This window comes from Macrobrachium rosenbergii, unplaced genomic scaffold (assembly GCF_040412425.1).
Source record: "Macrobrachium rosenbergii isolate ZJJX-2024 unplaced genomic scaffold, ASM4041242v1 60, whole genome shotgun sequence".
In the NCBI taxonomy this organism is placed as follows: domain Eukaryota; kingdom Metazoa; phylum Arthropoda; class Malacostraca; order Decapoda; family Palaemonidae; genus Macrobrachium; species Macrobrachium rosenbergii.
In genome coordinates this window covers 1,052,046-1,074,243 of record NW_027100732.1, presented here as the reverse complement: position 1 = coordinate 1,074,243, position 22,198 = coordinate 1,052,046, and the positions used below count along the sequence as shown (strand labels likewise).

Genomic DNA, 22,198 nt, shown 5'->3' with positions numbered 1-22,198 from the left:
AGGGGCAATCCCATACCATAAATACCCCTTGGGCACTAGGAACCTGCCCCTAGGCAATTGTCCTTAATTTAAGGAATATTTACAAATTTTTGCTTATTTTTTTTAATATTTTCATGTCTTTTTTTATGTTTATAATATTTACCGTCTTTTTTTTTTTTTCTTTTTTACATTCCTGAACCAGAGGGACACATCAGCAGTCTCCAGTTTTACCATAATACAAAAAGTATACCGAAACCTATCGTAAATTTACTCTTACCAAGATATTCACCGCGTTTTATTGCCTACCTATGGGGCCTAGGCTAGTCGTATTCGCTAGAACCCTTTATAGTTAACCAGGTACCGTTTGTAAGTCTCTGCCCGATAGGCTATAGAATCTTATAGGTCGCCTGCGACAGGCCACTCATAAATTCGCCAGTTAAAACCATTCTCAAGTCTTTGCCGATAGGCTATAGACTCTCAAAGTTGCATTTGCCAATCAAATGGACCCTCGCCTATTCGCCGTTCAGGATTGGAACATATATACACATTATTCGCGGAAAATTCGCCTATTCGTGGTATTTTTCGTAGAGAAATATTCACAAATTACTGGATTTTCATATTTTCGTGACTAAATGCACTTTTTGTTATAAAACTATTAAAATATTCAGGTATAAGAATTTTTAGCGGAGATTTTGGTGTTTTGAACTATCAAAATAGGGCAGTTACAAGCGTTTTCAGAGGGGGTTTTAAGTATTCGCAGATTTGAGCCATCCACGGGGAGTACTGGGTACTGGTATACATCCCCATGGATACGAGGGGTCGACTAATGGAAAAACATATGTACACGTCAAAATCTTACGTTTTCTTTTATTGTGTTCCGCTCCCTACAGAAAACTGGTTTGTTTAAATACCACAGGAAAGTAGGAACAGTCTAACACACTTGATCAGAATTGTTCTCACCATGACTGAGCAAGTAACAAGGTAATCTTGAAGTACAGGCAGTCCCCGGTTTATGATGGGGGTTCCGTTCTGACACCGTGTCGTAAGCCCGAAGTTGTTGTAACCCGAAATATCGTCGAAAACGGTAAGAAAACCTTACTTTTAATCACTTGGGTCTTGTTAATGACGTAAACTATTTTTATTGAGTTTTTCATCAAAAAACCTCCAAATTTTGACCATTCTGCCTTTTTTTGAGCAATATTTCTAACATCAGATCGGCGTCGTAGGCCCAGAACAAGTGTTGTAACCCGAGAAATAATTTTTGGTGAATATACTTGACGAAGGTCGTAAGCCCCGAGCTTGTCGTAACCCGGGGACTGCCTTGTAAAATTACAGGAACATAATTTGTAAAAGCTCTTACGTAAGATAATGCATTTAAGCGTAACGATTGTCAGAAGTCCTGGTTAGCACAATGTAAAGGATAAATACAGTAATTTTTATTTCATTGTATCACCGTTCTCTTCTAATTTATATTTCAGCAAAACCTCCCAGTTTCCAGCAATGATTTTTATAACATCGCCTCACAAGATGAAGAACGTGATCACGTCTCAATGGACAGCGAGTTCGACAGTGACGATTGCTATTCAGAGCCTGGTGATGACGATGATGCAGATAGCCAGGATTCTAACTCTAAAAAATTTCTTTCAAAAGATGGAGACATTTTGTGGCATGCAAAGAAAACAGATTCCTCAGGAGGTAGACGAAGTACCGAGAATGCGATTGATCAGAATCCTGGCATTACGCCGTACGCAACAAGAATTACAGATGATGTAACCTCTGCATTCGACCTCTAAGTAACTCCAGATACGTTCGGTAACATCTTGGAAATGATGAACAAATAAGCAAATAGAGTACTAGGAACTAGAGATATCATAAATATGACAGAACTTAGGGCATTCCATGGACTACTCATCCTAGCTGGCCTGTACAAGTCTCGGGGCGAGTCCCCCTGAAGCTTGCGGGACGATGCTTTCGGACGACCGATATTTCGGGCGACTATGTCTCTAGGAAAGTTCTTCCAAATATCAAAGCGTTACAATTCGATGAGAAAGAGATTCTGAACCCCAGAAGACGTAACGACAAACTAGCTGCCATCAGGGATGTCTGATGTTCGATGTGTCGGCGACTGTATCCGTAGGTGAAATGTTAGTCCCCTTCCGTGGGAAATGTCCCTTCAAGACAGTATATTCCATCTAAACCAGACAGGTAATGGAATCAAGATCTGGGCTGCCTGAGATTCAGAAACGAGTTACCTGCGGAATGCTGACGTGTACCTCGGTCGCAAGGGAGACGAACGACCCGAACAAGAACGAGGTAAGCGTGTGGTGCTGCAGCTTATACCCTTGAGCGAAGAATTGGCCGAGCGCCAGCAGACGATTGTCGGAACCGTCCGGAAGGATCGGAAGGAACTTCCGGCAGAATTTGCGAACTCCGGAAAGAGAACAGTATTTTCAACTCTGACACCATAATGAAAACGTACTCATCTCATGCCGTCCCAGGAAAGGGTAGACCGTAGTATTGCTTACAAGCATGCACGATTCTGTCGTTTATAGCGAGCGACAGGATAAGAAACCAAGCGTAATTGAAATTTACAACTCAACAAAAGGTGGTGTGGAAAATCTCGACATACCAGTGGCAACATATAGGTCAAAGCGTCAAACTGTGAGATGGCCCATGGCATTGTTTGACAGTATTGTACACATCTCGGCATACAATCGATCTGTGCTATGACTGCAGGTGAACCCAGATTGGGAGAAAGGTACTAGCTTCAAAAGGAGGCTATTTCTGCAAGTTCTTGAACTCGACGCAACGGTCCATTCACACTTGGCGTCGAGACCGTCGTAGCTGAAAGACGCACGATGGACGATGGTCCTACCCAGGAAGCAACGAGACCCGCAAAAAGACAAAAAAACAAGGCGTCCACAGTTTGCAGTTCACGTCAGAAACATGCCTGCAAAAAACATGGAATAGCTACATTCAAATGCATCGAATATCTAAGCGGGTTCTAACCCTCAAAATGGATGGGTGTGGGGTCTGATTGACAGTCATTTCCACGTAGTAGACCGTAGGCATTACATTGTATGTACAGTGGACGCCCACCCATTCGTGGTTCCGGACTCACGCCTTCAACTATTTACGGATTTTGTTGTGGAACGAATATAGACTTTATTCGCAAAAAATTCAATTCACAAATTACTGTATTTTCATATTTTCGTGACTAAATGCTTTTTTGTGATAAAACTATTAAAATATTCAGGTATAAGCATTTTTAGAGGGTTTTTTGGTGATTTGATCTATCAAAATGGGGCAGTTATAAGCATTTTTAGAGGGGGTTTTCAAGTATAATGTTTACCGAGTTACCGAAGTCGATTACTACTGAATACCTGTAGAGAAAACATAACCAGGTTTTCCTGGAATAAGCTCGGCCATTTGATCTGAACACAGGCAGTCCTCGGGTTACGACGTTCCAAGCTTACGGCACTCTTCAAATATATTCATAAAAAATTATTTCCCGGGTTACAACACGTCCCGTTTACGACGCCGCTCCGACAGAAGGAATATGGCTCCAGAAACGACAGAACGGTCAAAACTTGGAAGTCTTTCGATAAAGAACTTAAGAAAAATGCAGTGTGGTAGGCTACGGTTGGGTTTGGACGACGAAAGATGGTCTGCGTGAATTGATGGTTTCGTTTTTGCTGCAGTGACGTTTTTTATGACGTTTATTTTGCGTTTTTGTTACGGATGTCTGATGGATGTTTTCAAGTTGTTATTTTTCTTTTCTACTTGCAGTTTTGATGCCCATAGCTGAATGCTTTCCCTATTCACAGCATTATAGCATTATCTATAAATTGCTGTTACGTGGCCGTTCATTGGGTAACGGGGCACGACGAAAACCGGTGTTTTACCGAACGCTTTTATTGGAAATGTGGAAAACTTAGTATGCAAATCAGTTGTGTGAACTGCATTATAAATCGTCTTTAAATCAGTTGTGGGAACCTAGAGTCTGATTTATTCTAGTTCCGGTTTGAATTAACATTAGAAAACTTATCAAATGATCGTTGAAAGTTTTGATGAACTATAGTATTAAGTTAGGCTAAGTTAGGAGGTCTTCAGGCCAGCGTAATATTGAGGTTAATAAATTAGGATAAGTGAAAAGAATTTTCTTTAACTTCTGAAAATGTTCCTATCATCCTGCACCAATTGTGTCGAATAAACAGCCCCTACAGCAGTTTACGTCTTAGAAGACACCCAAACGATTAAAATAGGGGTGTGCAGGTACGGTAACCATCCTAAAATAAACGGTAGCCTTCGAATGTCGATCAGGACAAGACATATCGACACACGATAGCCACAAGCAGTGACAAAATGACATACACAGGACAGGAAACCTCGTCGATAATTAAAAATCATTTTATTTTCCTAATATTGCCAAGTGTAGTAAATGGAGAATAGAAACTGATTCTACTATTTCGGACAGATTTCAAAAAGACGATAGGAACAATTTTCACTATGTACAACGTCGTAAACCGAGATATAAAAAAAAAAAAAGTAGTGTGTGCGACTTAACACTTACGAATGGTTTTATAATATATATAAATATATACACAGATAAAAAAACAGTGTCTCGACACTTGAATGGACTTAAAAATTGGTTTATATATATATATATATATATACATACATGGAAGCATCTTCTTATGGTATAGCCGGTCGTTTACAATTAGTCACGTAAAAAGAGACATATATATATTTACAGCGGGTCTATACAGGGAAATACTGAATTGTATATCACACTTCAACACCTAAGGGGCGTTCTCCTTCCTCGGTAGGCAGTCCCCGGTTAACGGCTAGGGGGGGAGGGGGAGGGATTTCCGTCCCCGGCCGAGCGCGGCCAGCCGGTAAGCGGGGACCGCCTGTATACATATATATATATTCGTATAAAATCTATAAAACATCTATTCAATCGTCGACTCGTTCAAGACGTTCTCGTACGCGTATAAAACTGTACATGGATTGGAATGGCACGTGGTAGAGCTTCTACGTGAAGGTTTTTGCTCGTCGTCGGCGAAAAGGCAGATTTTGTACTTGTGGGAACGAACGGCACGGATGAGGAGGAGGAGGAGGAGGAGGAGGAGGGTCAGGCGAAAGGGCGTGAATCGATGGTTCTTCGTCGTCTGGGCGGAGTTAAGGCACGTCGTCGTTGTTCTTGGCTGGAGGTCTCTGGTGCGACTTATGATTTTACAGAGAGAGAGAGAGAGAGAGAGAGAAAGAGAGAGAGAGAGAGAGAGATTGCTTCAGGCTAATGCAACCAAGACTTTACGGTGGACAGAAAGAGAGAAAAAGATGGCTTCAGCCTGATGCAACTAAGATTTTACAAAGGAGAGAGGGAGAGAGAGAGAGAAAGAGAGAGAAAGAGAGAGAGAGAGAGAGAGAGAGAGAGAGAGAGAGAGAGAGAGAGAGAGAGAGATTGCCTCAGGCTAATGCAACTAAGATTTTACAGCGAGAGAGAGAGAGAGACTGCCCTCAGATTAATGTAAATTTTATTTGGTCGATAGATAGAATAAACCAACATATGGAGAGAGAGAGAGAGAGAGTAAAGGATTTGAAGACAGAATAAACCAAGATGAGAGAGAGAGAGAGAGACAGAGAGAAAGATCACATAAGCACCAAAAAAAGATTAAAGAACGCTCCATCAGCCAAGGGACGCAACATCAACTTCCTGAACGGGAACTGCGTGGCTGTCGACCAATTCCGAAGCGGGAATCTCGCGGTTGTCGATCAATTCCAAGAAGGTCCGTGAGGGCGACACAATACTGCAGACGTTGGACGCGATGGCCCCGTACCCCCGAGGAGTTTCTCTCAGGGTCAGGAATTCCACTCGTCAGACACACGACAATCCGTACCAACACTGTCTCTCGGTATCAGGGAGTCCGTCACGAAAATCCGTACCCCTAAGGAGTCTCTCTCACTGTCGGGAAGCTATCACGAAAATATGTACCCCTAAGGAGTCTCTCTCACTGTCAGGGGTGAAGCCCGTCGCGCAAACCAGACGCGCCATCGTCACGCAAGTGCTACACAAAGCTGATGCTCTGCCTGCCCAGGTGGATCGGGGGATCCGAAGAGTGGTGGAGGCCGTCGTCGTCGCTCGTGGACGAAAACGTAGGTGGGTTGAAGGGATGCAGCTGGCGGGAGGGAGGCCGCGGAGGCGGGCCCCTCGTCCCGCCCAGCTTCGGCTTGGGCGGCAGCGGGGGCGGCGGGGAGAAGTTGGGCGGGTCCATGTGCAACGCAGGGCAGCTCGGGGCGTCGGGCATGGGCACCACCTTCCCGAGCGAGTCCTCCCCGGCGACGAGCGTGTCGTCGAAGTCGTCCAGGTCGAGGTCGGGCGCCATTAGGGTGGCGTTGGCCGAGTGGGGCCCCGACGTCCCCGAAGTGGGGATGCCCCCCCACACCTCGGGGTGGGCGATGCTGAAGTAGTCGTCGGCTTCCCTGTGGGTGGGGATGACGCCCCCGTCGGAGAAGGAGCACTCGAGCTGGGCTAGGAGTTGGTCCGTCAAGTGCGCCCGCTGGTTCTCCTTGTCCTGTGGCGGAGGAAGGGCGAGGAATGGATTAAAATACGTCACAATATATTAGATGCGAGATCCTAAATCCTTATTCATTATCAAAATCGTTTAACTCCCTTCACAGACTAAAACAAAAAGGAATCTTGTCGACAAGGCTGAGGAGTTCCTTACGACGGACCTTTGGGAGAACTTTAGTTCAGCAACGGACCTTTAAGAGGACTTTTAGTGAATTATATGTCTAAAATTCTTACAACAGACATTTACAGAACTTCAGTACAACGAGAAATACATTATACGGGAGGATTCTAACCGATTCGACGTCATATTGATCACCTTTTTTCCTGATGGGCTGAAATCTTGCAAGAAAAGCTTAATGATTCTTATGACTGGAACCTCAAAAAACTTTAGAAAATACAGACTCTAATTTGAATAGGTCTGAAATGTATATCAAATTTGAACTCAAATTCTGGAATAAATATAGAATTTGAACTCTAGGTCTGAAATAACTATCGAATTTGAACTCTAGGTCTGAAATAAACATCAAAATTGAACTCTATGTCTGAAATAAATATAGAATTTAAACTCAAATTCTGGAATCAATATCGAAATTGAACTCTAAGTCCGAAATAAATATAGAATTTGAACTCAAAGTCTGGAATAAATACCAAAATTGAACTCTAGGTCTGAAATACATATCAAAATTGAACTCTATGTCTGAAATAAATATAGAATTTAAACTCAAATTCTGGAAACAATATCGAAATTGAGCTCTAAGTCCGAAATAAATATAGAATTTGAACTCAAAGTCTGGAATAAATATCAAAATTGAACTCTAGGTCTGAAATAAATATCAAAATTGAACTCTAGGTCTGAAATAAATACCAAAACTGAACTCTATGTCTGAAATAAACACCAAAACTGAACTCTAGGTCTGAAATGAATATCAAAAATCCTCCGTACAGCAAAATAATTAAAAAAAATACTTATAGTCTACAGTTTTAAATCACAACTCTCGTATTAAAACATTCTAATGCGACCGCCTGCGTCTTTTTGCGGCTACCTACGGCATGCCCATGCAACGGCAAGCAATCGGGTGCAAAGTCCACCGACAGATGCGACGATACTAACTGCATTCCGCGTCATGCAAGCCGGCTAGAGGGGCCGTCCCAGGCCTAGGCTAAGATCTACTCTAGGATGGAACGGAATATAGAGTTGAGGCCAAGCAGTTGCACTATGGATTAATCGTTAGGAGAGGGTGGATAGCCAGGTGGGAAGAGAGAGAATACGAATGGAGGTGCAGTAAAAGGAATGTAAGGGGTTACAGCTAGGGGTCTAGTAATGCCTGACGTGCACCTCGTGCGCAGTACCCCTCTACGGCGTACTCTAGGATGAGAAAAATATAGAAGGGCGATAAATGCATTACAGTTCCGTAAGACGTACTTGTACTATAGTTACTAGAGTCTGTACAGAGTAAATATATTCGCATAGGAAGCAGTCTCATTCTCTAAGTACTAAACGTCAGGACGAAACTCTTTCGCGAAATCGAACGCAATGTTCAAATGAAGATCGAGTTACGATAAGGGACTCGGCACAAAGTAAAATGCTTAAAATTGCTACAGATTAACCGACGCACAGTAAACCTCCCCTTATTCGCGTTCTCACGATTCGCGGATTTCTCCGTGGACAGTTTCTACCCGTTATTCGCGGAAAATTCGCCCAATCGCAGTATTTTTCACTGAGAAACGTTCCCTAATTACTGTATTTTCATATTTTCAGGACTAAATGCACTTTTTCTGATAAAACTATTAAAATGTTCAGGTATAAGCTTTTTCAGAGGGTCTCTCTTGTATTTAAACTATCAAAATAGGCAGTTCTAAGTGTTTAAGTATTCGCAGATTTTAGCTATATGCGGGGGGGGGGGGGTGCAGTACGCATCCCCGGCAAATAGGGGGGGATTACCGTAAAGCCAGAGAGAAGCAGAGCGCAATTAGAACATTAACAAGCCGCTGAGGAGTTGTTACTTTGAAAAGATACCTATTAGATCGCGTAATCAGATTAATATTACTGTACCGTGAACATTTACGAAAGAATCTCGACCCACCGTGAGCCTTTGATTCGTAAGATGAACCTTATAGGTCCCAGCGCTTGGTTTTTCCCGAACGTCATTTTATAATAATAATATTAATTACATAGTCTAATAGACACCTCTTCCAAGTCTTACTAGTAGTGGCTTGATAAATATCATAATCTCGCAACCTAACTGGTAAAGGTTTTATTGACTGAATTGAACTGAATATAGAATTTTCGGCCAAAGGCCAAGCACTGGGACCTATGAGGTTATTCGGCACTGGAACGGAAACTGAGAGTAGGAGGTCTGAAAGGCGTAACAGGAGGAAAACCTCAAAGCAGTTGGGCTACGGAATATTTGTTCGGGTGGAAAGTAATATGGAAGAGAATATGAACAGAGGTGCAGTAAAAGGAATGAATGGGGTTGCAAAGAACCTTAAATTTAAACCTGTAATGTTTTCCCTTATAATCACTGCATCGATTTAGATCAAACAAACTCCCACGAATGTCTCGGCACCAAACCGACTCCGAGTCAAAGATAACTTTCTATTTTTGAGTCCGTTTTACAATCAAACATCACTGAGATTAGTAGACGTCACTGAGATTAGTAGAGACCTGGCCGAATCCATCGGACGTACGTTAATTTTAGGGAAGGACTCCCAGAACAAACTGCAACGGACATTACAGGCGTTTGTGTCCGGTATTGAGAAGCAGTTACGTTCCGCGGCCCAGATGAGGAAGGGGAGCGTGTCGTGACCTCTCCGGGCTGCCTTCGCTTCCTCTGTGAAAGTCTCTTTTCACACACACACACACACACGCACACGCACAAGCAAAGCTCTCTAACCCGTCAAAACTGGCTCTCTATTCTAGCCGCAACCAAGCCCGAAAAGCCGCAGGAGAAGTAAGCAAGACAGGAGTACAGACACCACCCTACAAACAGGATCGCGAATCAAAACTTGTGTTGTATGATGAACAAACGTACAGTAACCATCTCACAAAAAATTCAACTCCCAAACGGCCGTCCCGAACGTACGACCCGTTCGCTAGTAGGGTGGTGTCTGCAGTTCTGATTAGCATGGGCAAGAGGCGCGGACGCACGCACGCACGCACACACAAAACTCAACGGCCAACACTTACCCACAGGTTGCTTAGTCCCAGAGCGAGAGAAAGAGGTACACCCCAAGCCACCAAGATTTTAATTTTTTTTAGAGGTTAGTGTTAGTCACCTGAAAAAAGACAACAATGGACATGCAGTCATGTGGTACCCTGCGGGGGAACGTTTTAGAATGCGTACGGAAGGTTTAAAGCCCGTGACGGGAACGTTTTTAAAATGGGGACAGAATGCTTAAGGCCGTAACGCAGCAGTTCTCAACCTTTTTCAATGTATGCACCCCCTTTCGAACCAGATGTCGGTTCTCGCACCCCCCGAATTGCTGGAATAAACAAAAGCTAAAATAATAATAACAATAATAATTATTTTTTGCAGAAAAAAATAACACATATATAAAAATAATTTGCTTTAACTATTCGTAGGCATCCTCGCACCCCTTGAGAACCGGCTTCGCAGCACCCTAGGGGTGCAAGCACCCCTGGTTAAGAACCACTGCCATAATGGAAACATTTTTACACTGGGGACAGGAGACAAAGCCCAAACCGGGAACATTTTTAAACTGGGGACAGGAAACCAGAGGTTCAAGAAGGTTTAATAATCATTTAGTAAAAGTACAGGGAACATTTCAATTTAAGGGACAGATTGAGACCACACCGGGAACATTTTTAAACTGGGGACAGGAAACCAGAGATTCAAGAAGGTTTAATGCAGACAAAATCATTTTAAAATCGGGAACATTTTAAAACTGGGGGACAGAAGACTCAGACCAAACGGGAACATTTTAAAATCGGTACAGAAGACCGGCAAGCGGGAACACTTCAAAATGGGGACAGCAGGAGATCAAGACCGAAATGGAACCGATTAAAAAATTTGGGACGTAAGTCTGACATCACATATGGTCAAATCACAGGACAGAATTACTTTAAGTACAATACCAAAGATTGGGACCAGAAAGGACTTAATAACATTAAACCGGATCATTTCAATTTGAGGACAGACGACCGCACTGCCCTAAAATCGAAGACTGAAGTATCTGCAAATTGAAACTATATGCCACCTACTGGCCTCGTGAAACACTAATACAGTCTTCCATCTTACGGCAGAGTAGGTTCGGAAGGGTTTAATCAGAGAGAATCGTTTTAAAATCGGTAACGAAAACTGGAGACGAGAAGATTTAATCAGAACGAAATATTTTATAATGGGTACTAGACTTTGGCTGAAGGTTTCATCAAAGAAAACTGGGTCATTTTAAAATGAACACAAGGCTTAGGTCACACGGAGAGTTTAATCACAGTGAACAGGACGACTTTTAAAAATAGCTACAGAAGACTGATGTCAGGGGTTTAATCAGGCAGTCCCCAGGTTACGACGTTCCGAGCTTACGACACTCATCAAAAATTATTTCCCGGGTTGCAACGCACGTTCTGGTGTTATGACACTAATCCAAAGAAGAAATATGGCTTCAAAAGGGGCAGAATGGTGAAAATTTGGAGGTTTTTTGATGAAAACTCAATAAAAATGCAGTTTACGACGCTTACAAGACACCCAATTGATTAAAAGTTAGGTTTTCTTACGATTTTCAACGATATTTCGGGTTACGACGCAGCGTCGGAACGTAACCCCCGTCGTAATCCAGGGACTGCCTGTTAGAACTTCATCAAATCGTTGCAAAATACCGAAGAGGTAGCCCGCTACAGAAACAGAAGTGGGTTGAAAAAGAACAAGGTATTGGGTAATCTGTAAACCGTCAAGAAATCATGGAAAATGTGACACTTGAAAAATGACAAAAACCTAAGGATTAACGAAATCAAAAGTGGATTTCTGGGAAAGGATGAAAAGCTGTCGTCAAAACGAACCGAACGACGAACGAGGATTTCCCCCAGGACCGAAATCTTCATGCAACTGACAGTTACTGACAGCACAGATGCAATGTCCAAACCTTAGGCTGAATTTGGCTGGGAAAAAAAAACTAAAAAAATGGCCAGGCACATTATGGCAACATCAAGAAAGCACGGGTTTACACCGAGACAGGTAACATTTTAAAAAAGCCCCAACATACATCTTTTGCAAACGAGAGAGCACATGTAATGCATCTAAGATGTTCTCAGGCTGAAGTTTAACAAAAAGTAATAAGCATGTTTTGAATTCTGTGCATCTTAACCGCCACCGTTGTCAAGTGCAATGATATATTGACTATATGAGAGAGAGAGAGAGAGAGAGAGAGAGATTACAGACCCTTCATGGAAATGGAAACACCAACATAAGCTACAATAAACTATATGTAACGGGGCCTAGGCTTTAAGCTGAGAGAGAAAACATCACCAATTGTCTAAGACACAAATCTGCAAGCCCACTGACATCTAAAACCCACACCCGTCCTCATTCATCTACAATAAACGGGAAAGAACCTGAACGAGATGGGTAAACTCTTAACGAAATGTAATGTGCAGCCTTCCGTTGATGATAAGACATTCTACGACACTCGTCAAAAGCACTGAATCTTCTCATACGGAATTCTGCAATGGTTATTTGATTTCAGAAATCATTTAAATGTGTCCTGTAATAACCTGGCTTCAGGAAATCAGTCATAAGCGATTTCAAGACGACAAAATCTGCAAGATCTTAATAAGCAGACTCATTATACTTGAGACGAGAAGCTTTAAAGTTGTAAAGGAAATCTCAGACTACGGCTACAGGGGACATGAGAGTTTGTCGTCCGCTTCGCGATGACATCCACAATCTAACACCGTACCACGAGGACCTAACGACATACAGCCTACAAAAGAAGGGGTGCAGATTCAACATCTACGACCATCGCAGCAACTTTTCACGGCCAGCCGGCCACACTTTCCGATACCCACCTCGGGCTGGTCGTCGTCGCATTTCAGGAAGTCGGGGAGCTCGAAGTTGATCTCGGTCCCCCGCTGGTCGTCCAGGCGGCTTCTCTGGGCCCGCTTCAGGCCTTCGTACAGCTCTGAGGAAGAGAGAGCGAGGTTAATTCCAACAGACCCCGTACAGGAATGTACGGTAGTTCCTAAGCTCGACTAATTTGTACTTTAAACTTATCATTCAATTCAGATTTGCTTCAAAATTTCCATCTGAAACAATCGCGACGTCGCAGCCGATAAGTACGGACGTCGAGCCTGTCGGGTTACTGCGATAATCGCAGAGAAGAACCCTCTCTCCCACGAGTTCTCACCGTCATTGGGGTTGGGCGTGTTGCTCCCCATGCCGCGGCGTTTTGAGATCAGCGCGTGGTCGGGCGGCGGCATCCCTCTGACGCCGAGGCTGTCGTGAACGCTCGCTCTGTTTGGGGGCTTCCGCGACTTGTTCAGGTCCTGTGGGAACAGAAGCGTGTTTTAGGGAGGCTTCGGAATCAGACGTAAATGCTTGTTTATTATTAATGTTGCTTAATTTTGACATTATTATTATTCAGAAGATGAAACTTATTCATATGGAACTACCCCACCACACGGGCCACTGACTTGAAATTCAAACTTCCAAAGAATAAGGTGTTCATTAGGAAGAAATAAGAGGAGGTACAAGGACATACACAAAGAAAAATCTCACTAATAAAAGAAACAATATACAAACCGATAAATAACACAGTAAATTCATAAATAGAAAGAAAAAGTATTAAACTGCATTGTATCTTCGCTTGAACTTCCGAAGCGCCGATTGTACGACGTCCTATCGCAATGGAAGTCAGTATTCAAGACGACCTAAACTGGAAGGGAATTCTAGATGCTTAGGATGGAAAAGAGAGGAGAGGGTGACATTCAATGGGTGTCTCGCACCTTCAGGAAAGGTTTGTTTGTAAGCTGAATGTTCTCGAGTAAGGTGGTGTCTGTACTTGCCGCACTACTTGCCTTTTCTGTCGGAGCAGAATTTCGAAGGCCGAAGCCACCCGTCACCCCAGAGGAAGACTGGTCGCTGCTGTGTTCCGTCTGCAATGGGAAAGTTGTCGGGTTAGTCGGAAACCGATGCTAGGCACGTACAATGGAGGACAGTCGAGGTGTTTCTGTGAGAACGTGCCCAACAGTTTCGTCCTCCAATGGACCTCTTCTTGTTAGGGAAAGAGAAAAATTTTACAATTTATGTAGCCAACAAAATCCTAAAACGTCCATTTGAAGCAGCATGACACCGAGCACATATTAACAAACGTATGTAACATGATAGTTACTGGATAACATCATCCAATTTGCACTGACGTCTCGTGACACGCAAAATAAAAGGATCTCATTCGTACAAACCAGGCGACTAATTAAAATTTCTTCCTTGGCCGTGAAAAATGCAAGCTGTCTCTATCAAATTTTTCAATAAAACCTGTGCTCTTAAATAAAATCTTTGACCCAAGCCAGTCGATTTGTAAATTTAAAGCGGGTTTTTCGAGTGCCTTCCCACATTGTCCTACATAAAAACTACCACACTATTACGAATGAGATTTTTACCAAGTTACCCTGAGGGGTAGACTATAGACTCTAATGGGGGTAGGTACGCGAAAGATAAAAAAATTGGGTCAAATGTTTTTCTTGCTAACATTAGACCGTAGTTAATATCTTCCAATTTAATGTTTTTTTGAATACCAACTTCGTATGTAAATTCTAATTCCTCATTGATAAATTCTGGACCGCAAATATTAAGTGCTCTCAGAAACTTTGTTCCCAATGCTGAGAGTTTTATGTCTACTTTGTTAATTATAAGACTGTATAAGACTGTTATTTGTAGGTTCTCTGTGTAATTTAAACTTACAATGACCTCACAACTGCAACATCCAAAAATGAAATAATACCATTGTCGTCTTTGTCAACCCTAAATTACTGATATATCCTAAAATTTTCCGAATGTCAACATAAGTTTTCAGTACGCCAAACGCATCGTCAACATATCTCACCCAGAAAATAACATCTGCCATAATGGAATTAGCTATTCTGCACTCATAAAATTCCATGTAAATACTTGTTAACACGGGGGACAAGCAATTGCCCATTTGCATTCCAGATTTTTGTCGGTAGAATTTTCTGTTAAAAACGAAGCAAGTGTCAACCACACAGATTAATTCTACAGTGACACGGTTAGGCAGTGACCAGGAATTTAAGCAGTTTATAAGACAATGAACCAGTAGTACATATTATGGGTTTTAACGGTACCATACAAATAGGGAAGTCTAACATTTACAGTGGTAAACATGTTTACCATATCCTGATTATTCCCAAATCTCTCAATCACTTATGAAATTGTGCATTTACACGCTCGCATGGATTGGAAATCAATTCACGGAACGTTCATTTTAACAGCACAGTCTACTCGATCCAAAATAATAACATTATATCTTGCAGTCTTTTCTGAGCGAGTCTGAAGCCTTATTCAGACGTTTGGGAAAGAAGTTAAAGATACAACGTACAGAGCAGGCACCTTACACAGCACCTTTTGCCAAAGTTAATGCATGCAATATCTCCGGTTAATCAGCGGAACAAAAACTGCTTGCTGATTTTTACTGTCGTGTTTTCTCGTTGAATTATTGAAGGACATTTAACGTTCCCTTAACTTCTACGATGGAACCTTGATTTCAGGACTAGGCGTCTAGACAAAAAGCTGACACTGAATACCAAAAAACTGCTATGAAAGATAAAACTACAAATACAACTAGACATTAAACAATCATTTTAAATCTCGTAGGGACAGACTATTCGTCTTTTAGCGCACTGTCTTTCCAAGCTTGCAAACGAACGTACCGTTTAAGGAACTGAAAACTGTCGTATCTGAGACAAAAATGCGTTGAAATCCCCAAGTCAGAGAACTTCTGATTCTACGTACGTACAATTGCATAATTCATCTTACTCAGAAAAACACAGCCAAATATCTTAAGTCCTGAATTTGTCTAAGTCAAGATTTGCAAACGGCATCGATTTGACCTACAACCTTAAACCGATTAAGATTTTCCGATGACATGAGGCTAATCACTAACTGCTGAAATTCGCTTGGCATATATATGAAGCATTCAACAAATAGGGTACCAATTCAGAATTCAGTTCGGTCGGCAAAAAGTTACATGTGGATTTGGGCCAACATATGACCGAGGGTACAGTCGACCCCCTCGAATACTTGACATTCTATTCGCGGTGTTTTTCACAGAGAAATATTTACTAATTACTGTATTTTCATATTTTCGTGACTGAATGCACCTTTTGTGATAAAACTATTAAAATACTCAGGCATAAACATTTTCAGAGGGGTTTTGGTGTTTTGAACTATCAAAATATGCAGTTATAAGCATTTTTAGAGGGGTTTTAAGTATTCGTGGATTTTAGCTATTCATGGGGCGAGACTGTCTCGGAAATATTGCCGAACGCACACACTGCCTGGCAGTCCACCTGAAAGTACCCCAAAGTACGTCAACTCCGTCCGTATACTCACCCTCGACGACCGGGCGTCAAAATCGAGGATTCCCAGCTCGTCGAAATTCTGTTCCGACTTCCCCTTCAGGAGGTCCTCGAAGACCCTGTTGGTAATCTCGTCCAGGGTGTTACCGTTTCCCCTCTTCTTCTTCTGCCGCGCTGGTTCGATGCCCCACTCTGCAAGATTCAGACGGGATGTTAGTTCTATAACATTAAGAGGAAATCTATACAAAACCCACTTTCTCTGACCTTGGATTAAGCTTCTTAGGTGAACGTAATCTACGACAGAACTATTATTATTATTATTCAGAAGATGAGGAACCCTATTCTTATGGAACAAGCCCACCAAAGGGGCCACTGACTTAAAATGCAAATTTCCAGAGAATATGGTGTTCGTTAGGATGACGTAAGGTGAGGTAAGGGGAAATACAGAAAGAGATCTCGTTTAATGAAAAAATAAATAAGTAAATTAGAAACCAAACAACATCAGAACCAACAGTGACGTTTTCGAAGACCTCCTTCAACACGAATGGTTACCGAGATAACTTTTTGACATAGAGGATTATTGGGTGGTTCAATCATCCCATTGGGTGCCACAGAAAACGACTGACTGATCAATGAAACTTATCTACCAGAGGTTCTGAACAGAATGAAATACAAGACTTAGGTCAAAAGCCAAGCACTGGGGCCTATGAATCATTCAGCGGTGGAAAGGAAGCTGAGAGTAAGGAGGTTTGAAAGGTGTAACAGGAGGAAAACCTCAAAGCAATTGCACTATGAATCAATTGCGAGAGAAGGTGGAAATTAATATGAAAGGAGGTACAGTGAAAGGAACGAAAGAGGTTGCACCCAGGGGCCGAAATGATGCTGCAATGGACCTCAAGCAATGCCTACAGTGTACGGAACGATTCAGCGAGACTATAAAAAATGGAAGTCAAAGGGACTGGAATGGTATCTATAAGAGAAGGGACATTGAAGATATGAGCGGTTCAGTTTCGAAGAGGACCTCCGAATCTTCTAACGTTGGGGACGAACCTTCAAAAACCTTCCGAAAATGAACGACATTAGCCCCTAAACTAACAAGACGTCTCGTGGTACAAAAACTCTTGTAAAGTAATGCGTTTAGTAAAAATAATTAAGCCTAGATTTGAGACGTTCATTTCGACTGACTTCTCGGCAAAGTGCCAAGTCTATAACTCGGCCTAAGAAACTGTCTTAAAAATATCCAACCAAAAAGAAATTTGTATTTTTCCTAACATACAAACCTACGCTTTCATATATGGAGTAATCCACGCTTACCTCACTTCGGCCGTTACTGAACTGTCACTGAAAAACAAAATCCTAATGCTATGCCCAGGTCATGTGAGACCTGGACTGACCTACCCTCTCTCAATGCGTTCACAGCGACAGGTCGCTGTATAGGTAAGACTTAACGTAAGGGGGTAATCGACACAGTCCAAACTGGGGTGTGTCCAAAATCTCAATGCTTCTTTGTTACTATCTTCCGGAGGGCCGACTCTCGTTAAAATCGAAACACCAATTAAAAAAGACGAGCGAAATTATTCCCACCTTTGACTTCCTCCTTCGTCTGAACCACCAGCCTGTCGCCGTCAATTTCGGTGATGGGAGCCTTGAGGTTGATCGACTTCTCTTCGCCAACCTGGAAATTTCAAGAGTAATCAGTTTCCACGCTCTCTCTCTCTCTCTCTCTCTCTCTTTCCGTAAGTACGAGCTATCAAAAATGGCATTCAAATTACTCAGAAAGATTAAGAACGTATGTGAAATATATCTTCTTGCTAAGAAACTCACAACCTCGTACGTAACGTAAACACCAAGGACCATCATTCGGGTGTTAGAAAGTCGTTTACTTTTGTTTTGAATTGGACTGAACAGGGAATATAGACCAAAGGCCAGGGTCTAAGGCACGCTACAAAGGCCTTAAGTAATGCCTTAAGTAATGGCACTACGAGCAACAGCTTAGCTTAGATTGAGCCTGGAAACATTTCTTTTTGATGGTATCAAAACCTGTTAATTCTTTGTGTGAAATCATACAACCATTTAAAATAGTTTTTAAGGATTAGATTCATCTGTGGACCCAAACATTCTGCAAGAGAGAGAGACACCACCCTACTTAAATACGAGTTACGTTCCGGACGGCCATTTGCATGCTGAATTGCTTTTAAGTTGGTTACTGTACTCTTCAGGCCTATTCAAGTAGGGTATGGTACGAAGTCAATGCAATACTGTTATGTCTGTTCATCCTAAAATGCAATACACTGTACATACATTGCTGTATTTTATAGAACAGGCATGTTTGTTTGTATCTCTGAATATTTGTAACGAGGCCGCGAGAGACTTTACCAAACCTTCCGCACTCACTTTGTGAATGGACATGAGGTCCAGTTTGTAGCTATACTTGTGCAAGATGGGTTTCAGGACCTCCGACGTCAGCTTGTTCGGCCTGGCCTTGATGCAAACCGTCTTCCGATTCGGCAGGTCTAGGCGGAAGAGGACCCTGCGCTCTATCCGCACTTCCATGCCGCCCAAGATGACGCTGTCGTCGTTCTTGTCGATGAGCTGAAAGGAATAAAATTGCATTGAGATTCAAGTGCGGAAAGACGAACCCTATTCACGTGGGACGAGCCCACAAAGAGGGGCCATTGACTTGATATTCCAGAGGCCTCCAACGAATGTTTGAAAGAAGCGACAGGTCGTATGAAATACAGAAAGCGGAGATCAGTTACTTAAAAAACAGATAAATTAACATTCAAAATGTGAGTGAAATATTAAAATACAAGTTGAATCGTATTAGGGTGGTAACGCAATGCATGTTCGCTTGAACTTCTTCATCAGAAGAGAAATACCCCTCAATTGATGAATGGACCTAGGTGGCTAATATCTCCTCAGGAAAATGTAGTACACTCAAGACCCTCTCCTCCGACAAGAAGGACCCCTCAATTAATAAATGGACCTAGGCAGCTAGTATCTCCTTCTCAGCAAAACATAGTACACTCAAGACCCTTTCCTACAACAAGAAGGACCCCTCAATTGATAAATGGACCTAGGTAGCTAATATCTCCTCAGGAAAACGTAGTACACTCAAGACCCTCCCCTCCGACAAGAAGGACCCCTCAATTGATAAATGGACCTAAGCATCTAGTACCTCCTTCTCAGGAACACATAGCACACTCCGAGAACTCACCTTATCCGTCTTGTTCTGGTACACCTCGAACGTCGAGTAGGAAATCCCGCGCCGTTCCAGCAGCCGCGTCAGGAGTTCCTGGATGGTTTCTCCGTGCCGGACGGCCACCACCGAGTTGCTCAGATCTGGGAGGATGACGCGACACCTGTGGTATCCCTCGCTGCCGCTCAGACTTCCGAGTTCTCCGCTTGTTAGGGACTTTGGGTCGTAGGGGGAGGGAGAGATATGAGATTAATGGATGCAGAGACTAACGAGAAATCTATACATACAAAAAATTGAGGTCCAACCTTTCAAACATTTAGGGAACGATCTCCAAAGAGGCTTTTTCGCATGGGAACTTTATCGAACGACTAACGAAAATCAAACAATCAATGACTGAATAATTTTTGGAAACTCTTCTAAAACTGATATGAATGAAGAATTAAGCTGTGTGTGACCCTGATATGATTTGCACTTATATATGGACACGAATCAAGGTACGGCGTATAAAGATGTCTAAAATATTCTGTCGATTCAAGAAAAAAGCTTCTGGGGGAATGTAATGCATCAGATGACAGGGCAGAATGGGAAACGATAATTAAAACGACGGAGCTCCGCAAGTCGACGAGATTATGCTGAAACGGGGATGGGATTAGAATTTAGGCCAAAGGCCTAGCGCTGGGACCTTTGAGGTCATTTGGCGCTGCAAGGGAAATCGACGGTAAGGAGGTCTGAAAGGTGTAAAAGGAGGAAAACCTCGCAGCTAGGGGCTACGGAACGGACGCTGCAAAGAGGAGAACGAGGAGAAGGAAAGCTGGCACCCGGGAAAGACGTTACGACAGAGCCGCAGAAAGCAGAGAACCAGAACCCGAACCTTTACGGCCACTCACCTCCTTCGAGACGGCCCGTCTCCCCAGCGCCAAGTCGGACGACGAGTTGAGGGACGTCCGGCTGCCGCTCATGTCCGAGCGGACGCTGGAAGAGTCCGACTGGTTCCGGTGGCCCATCTTCTTCTGCCGGCGGTACTCGGCCTCCCCCCTGTCCTTGCTCTTGCTGCGGTCCTTGCGGTGCCACGGCAGGAGCGACTTCCGGCGTCTCTCGTCCGCGTCGGATTTGCTCTTCTTCAGCTGCGTGGGCGAAAAGACGCGTCAGTGAGTCGCGGGCTTTCTTTTAACCTCTTTTAATGGCTCTGGCCTGCCCGCTAGATCAGCTGCCATTAACCGACGTGAGAATGTACCAAATTCAGAAAGAAATTTGTATTTTCCCTAAGACACAAACCTACGCTTTCGTGTGCGGAGTATTCCGCGCTTACCTGCCTTCGGCCTTTATCGAAACGTCTCCGAAAAACAAAATCCTACCACTACCTGGCGTACCTCACGGAAATGGAAGTCAAATTCATAGCACCATAATAATCTTATCCTGAAGGCCCTAAGATAGTTACGCAGTTATGAATGTTAACTTTAAGTGTGGTCACCAACGCCAAGCAGGACAGCATTAAAATAACCTAACGGTATGGAATAAGACCTGCTCGCGTCCTCATAAAACGGAACTTACAAAACTAAACAAAAAACGGCTTCAAATTCCCGAAGTAACAAGGCAATAAAACCTGGCGGACAAGAGACCAATTTACCTCGGCCACGACTAACGAGAAAATTGAATTATTGCAAAAGTTAAGAGAACGGGTTAAAATTATGGGAATCGATAATAGTTTTAAAAGAATCTACACTGAACCACAGTTAACTATCTTCGAAATATCTGTACCAAGAGGACGAAGAAAAGTGGACATTGATGTTGGATAACATTCACTGTACTTAGCAAATAGGTTACAAAGGGCATCTGTCAGAGACGAGACCATATTAATCTAGCTAAGTGGCGCCATTCTCTTCAAAATGACAATCGTTAAGGCCAAACGAAGACAGTACAGATGCCTTCGAGGATGTGAAATACTTTACGAGTCCTTTCTGCTATGTCCTGTAACTTCTCGATTACTTTTGCGACAAAACAGTTCTGCGAGACAGTCAAAATTTCATTTCCAAACTCTTGTTCTTAATCGGTTTTCAAAGCTGAAGAGAGAGAGAGAGTATATGACATTGAATGTGATGACAAACAAAAACGGATACATGGATCCCAAAATCCTTTGCCAAAATGGACCAATCTAATCCTGTCTGTCGCTAGTTACAGGGCCCTTTCGCCTCTGGTCAGAACTCTGTCAAAATCGACGTACAGCTTTTAGGCGTATTAAGGTTAACGGATAATGTAAGCCCTTAGAGAAAAAGTGTTACTAAAAATAAAAACAAAAGGTTCAGCAACAGATTAATCAACGCGTCAGCAGTTCACACGCAAACGAAGGAACCACACGTCACTAAAAACGAAAAAAAAAGCGAGCAGTGTCAGTCAAACCAAACAAGAGTTAGATCCACGTTAGAATCGGGTCACAAACACACGAGGTCAGTGAAGACGATCGGGAGCACGTCTCGTTACAAGGGGAGTTAGATCCACGTCAGAATCGGGTCACAAACACACGAGGTCGGAGAAGGTGGTCGGGAGCACGTCTCGTAACAAAGGAGGACGACCTGGAAAGCGATTAATCGATAGGGTCATGCACCTGCAACCGCACACTTCTCTCGCAACTTCACCTTGCATATGTAGGGCCAGAACTGAAACTTCCTAACTGCGTCAGGTGCCCTGGCCTGCGGAAGAAGGAAGGAAGGCCGGTAGAGACAGCGTGACAGTGTGACGTCAAGAAGAGCTTAACAGAAAACGAGGTAAAGGGAGACTCTAGGAAAACATAGAACGGGAACTCAACTTTAAACTGAATAAGGAGAGACAGAATAGAATACAATATAGAATTTAGTCCAAAGGCCAATAGCTGGGACCTACGACATCATTCAGTGCTGAAAGA

The 22,198-nt window shown here is 42.9% G+C and overlaps 1 protein-coding gene across 12 annotated transcripts in view; it reads right to left on the bottom strand.

Annotated features, from left to right (window-relative positions):
* Window positions 1–4,374: 4,374 nt before the first annotated feature.
* The window catches only part of loco (locomotion defects), a 61,335-nt gene continuing 43,511 nt past the window's right edge, over window positions 4,375–22,198 (bottom strand). For 9 of the 12 annotated variants that reach the window (XM_067103241.1, XM_067103242.1, XM_067103246.1 and 6 more), the window contains 9 exons: window positions 20,187–20,423; window positions 19,318–19,515; window positions 18,495–18,692; window positions 17,685–17,775; window positions 16,135–16,292; window positions 13,587–13,664; window positions 12,917–13,055; window positions 12,579–12,691; window positions 4,375–6,557 (listed from right to left, as the gene is read on the bottom strand). In XM_067103241.1, coding sequence (XP_066959342.1) covers window positions 6,051–6,557; window positions 12,579–12,691; window positions 12,917–13,055; window positions 13,587–13,664; window positions 16,135–16,292; window positions 17,685–17,775; window positions 18,495–18,692; window positions 19,318–19,515; window positions 20,187–20,423 — 1,719 coding nt within the window. In that variant the 3' untranslated portion in view covers window positions 4,375–6,050. Of the gene's footprint in view, window positions 6,558–9,743; window positions 9,833–12,578; window positions 12,692–12,916; window positions 13,056–13,586; window positions 13,665–16,134; window positions 16,293–17,684; window positions 17,776–18,494; window positions 18,693–19,317; window positions 19,516–20,186; window positions 20,424–21,878; window positions 21,987–22,198 lie in introns of those variants that run through there. The other 3 variants (XR_010852943.1, XR_010852944.1, XM_067103245.1) reach the window with 2 other exon arrangements.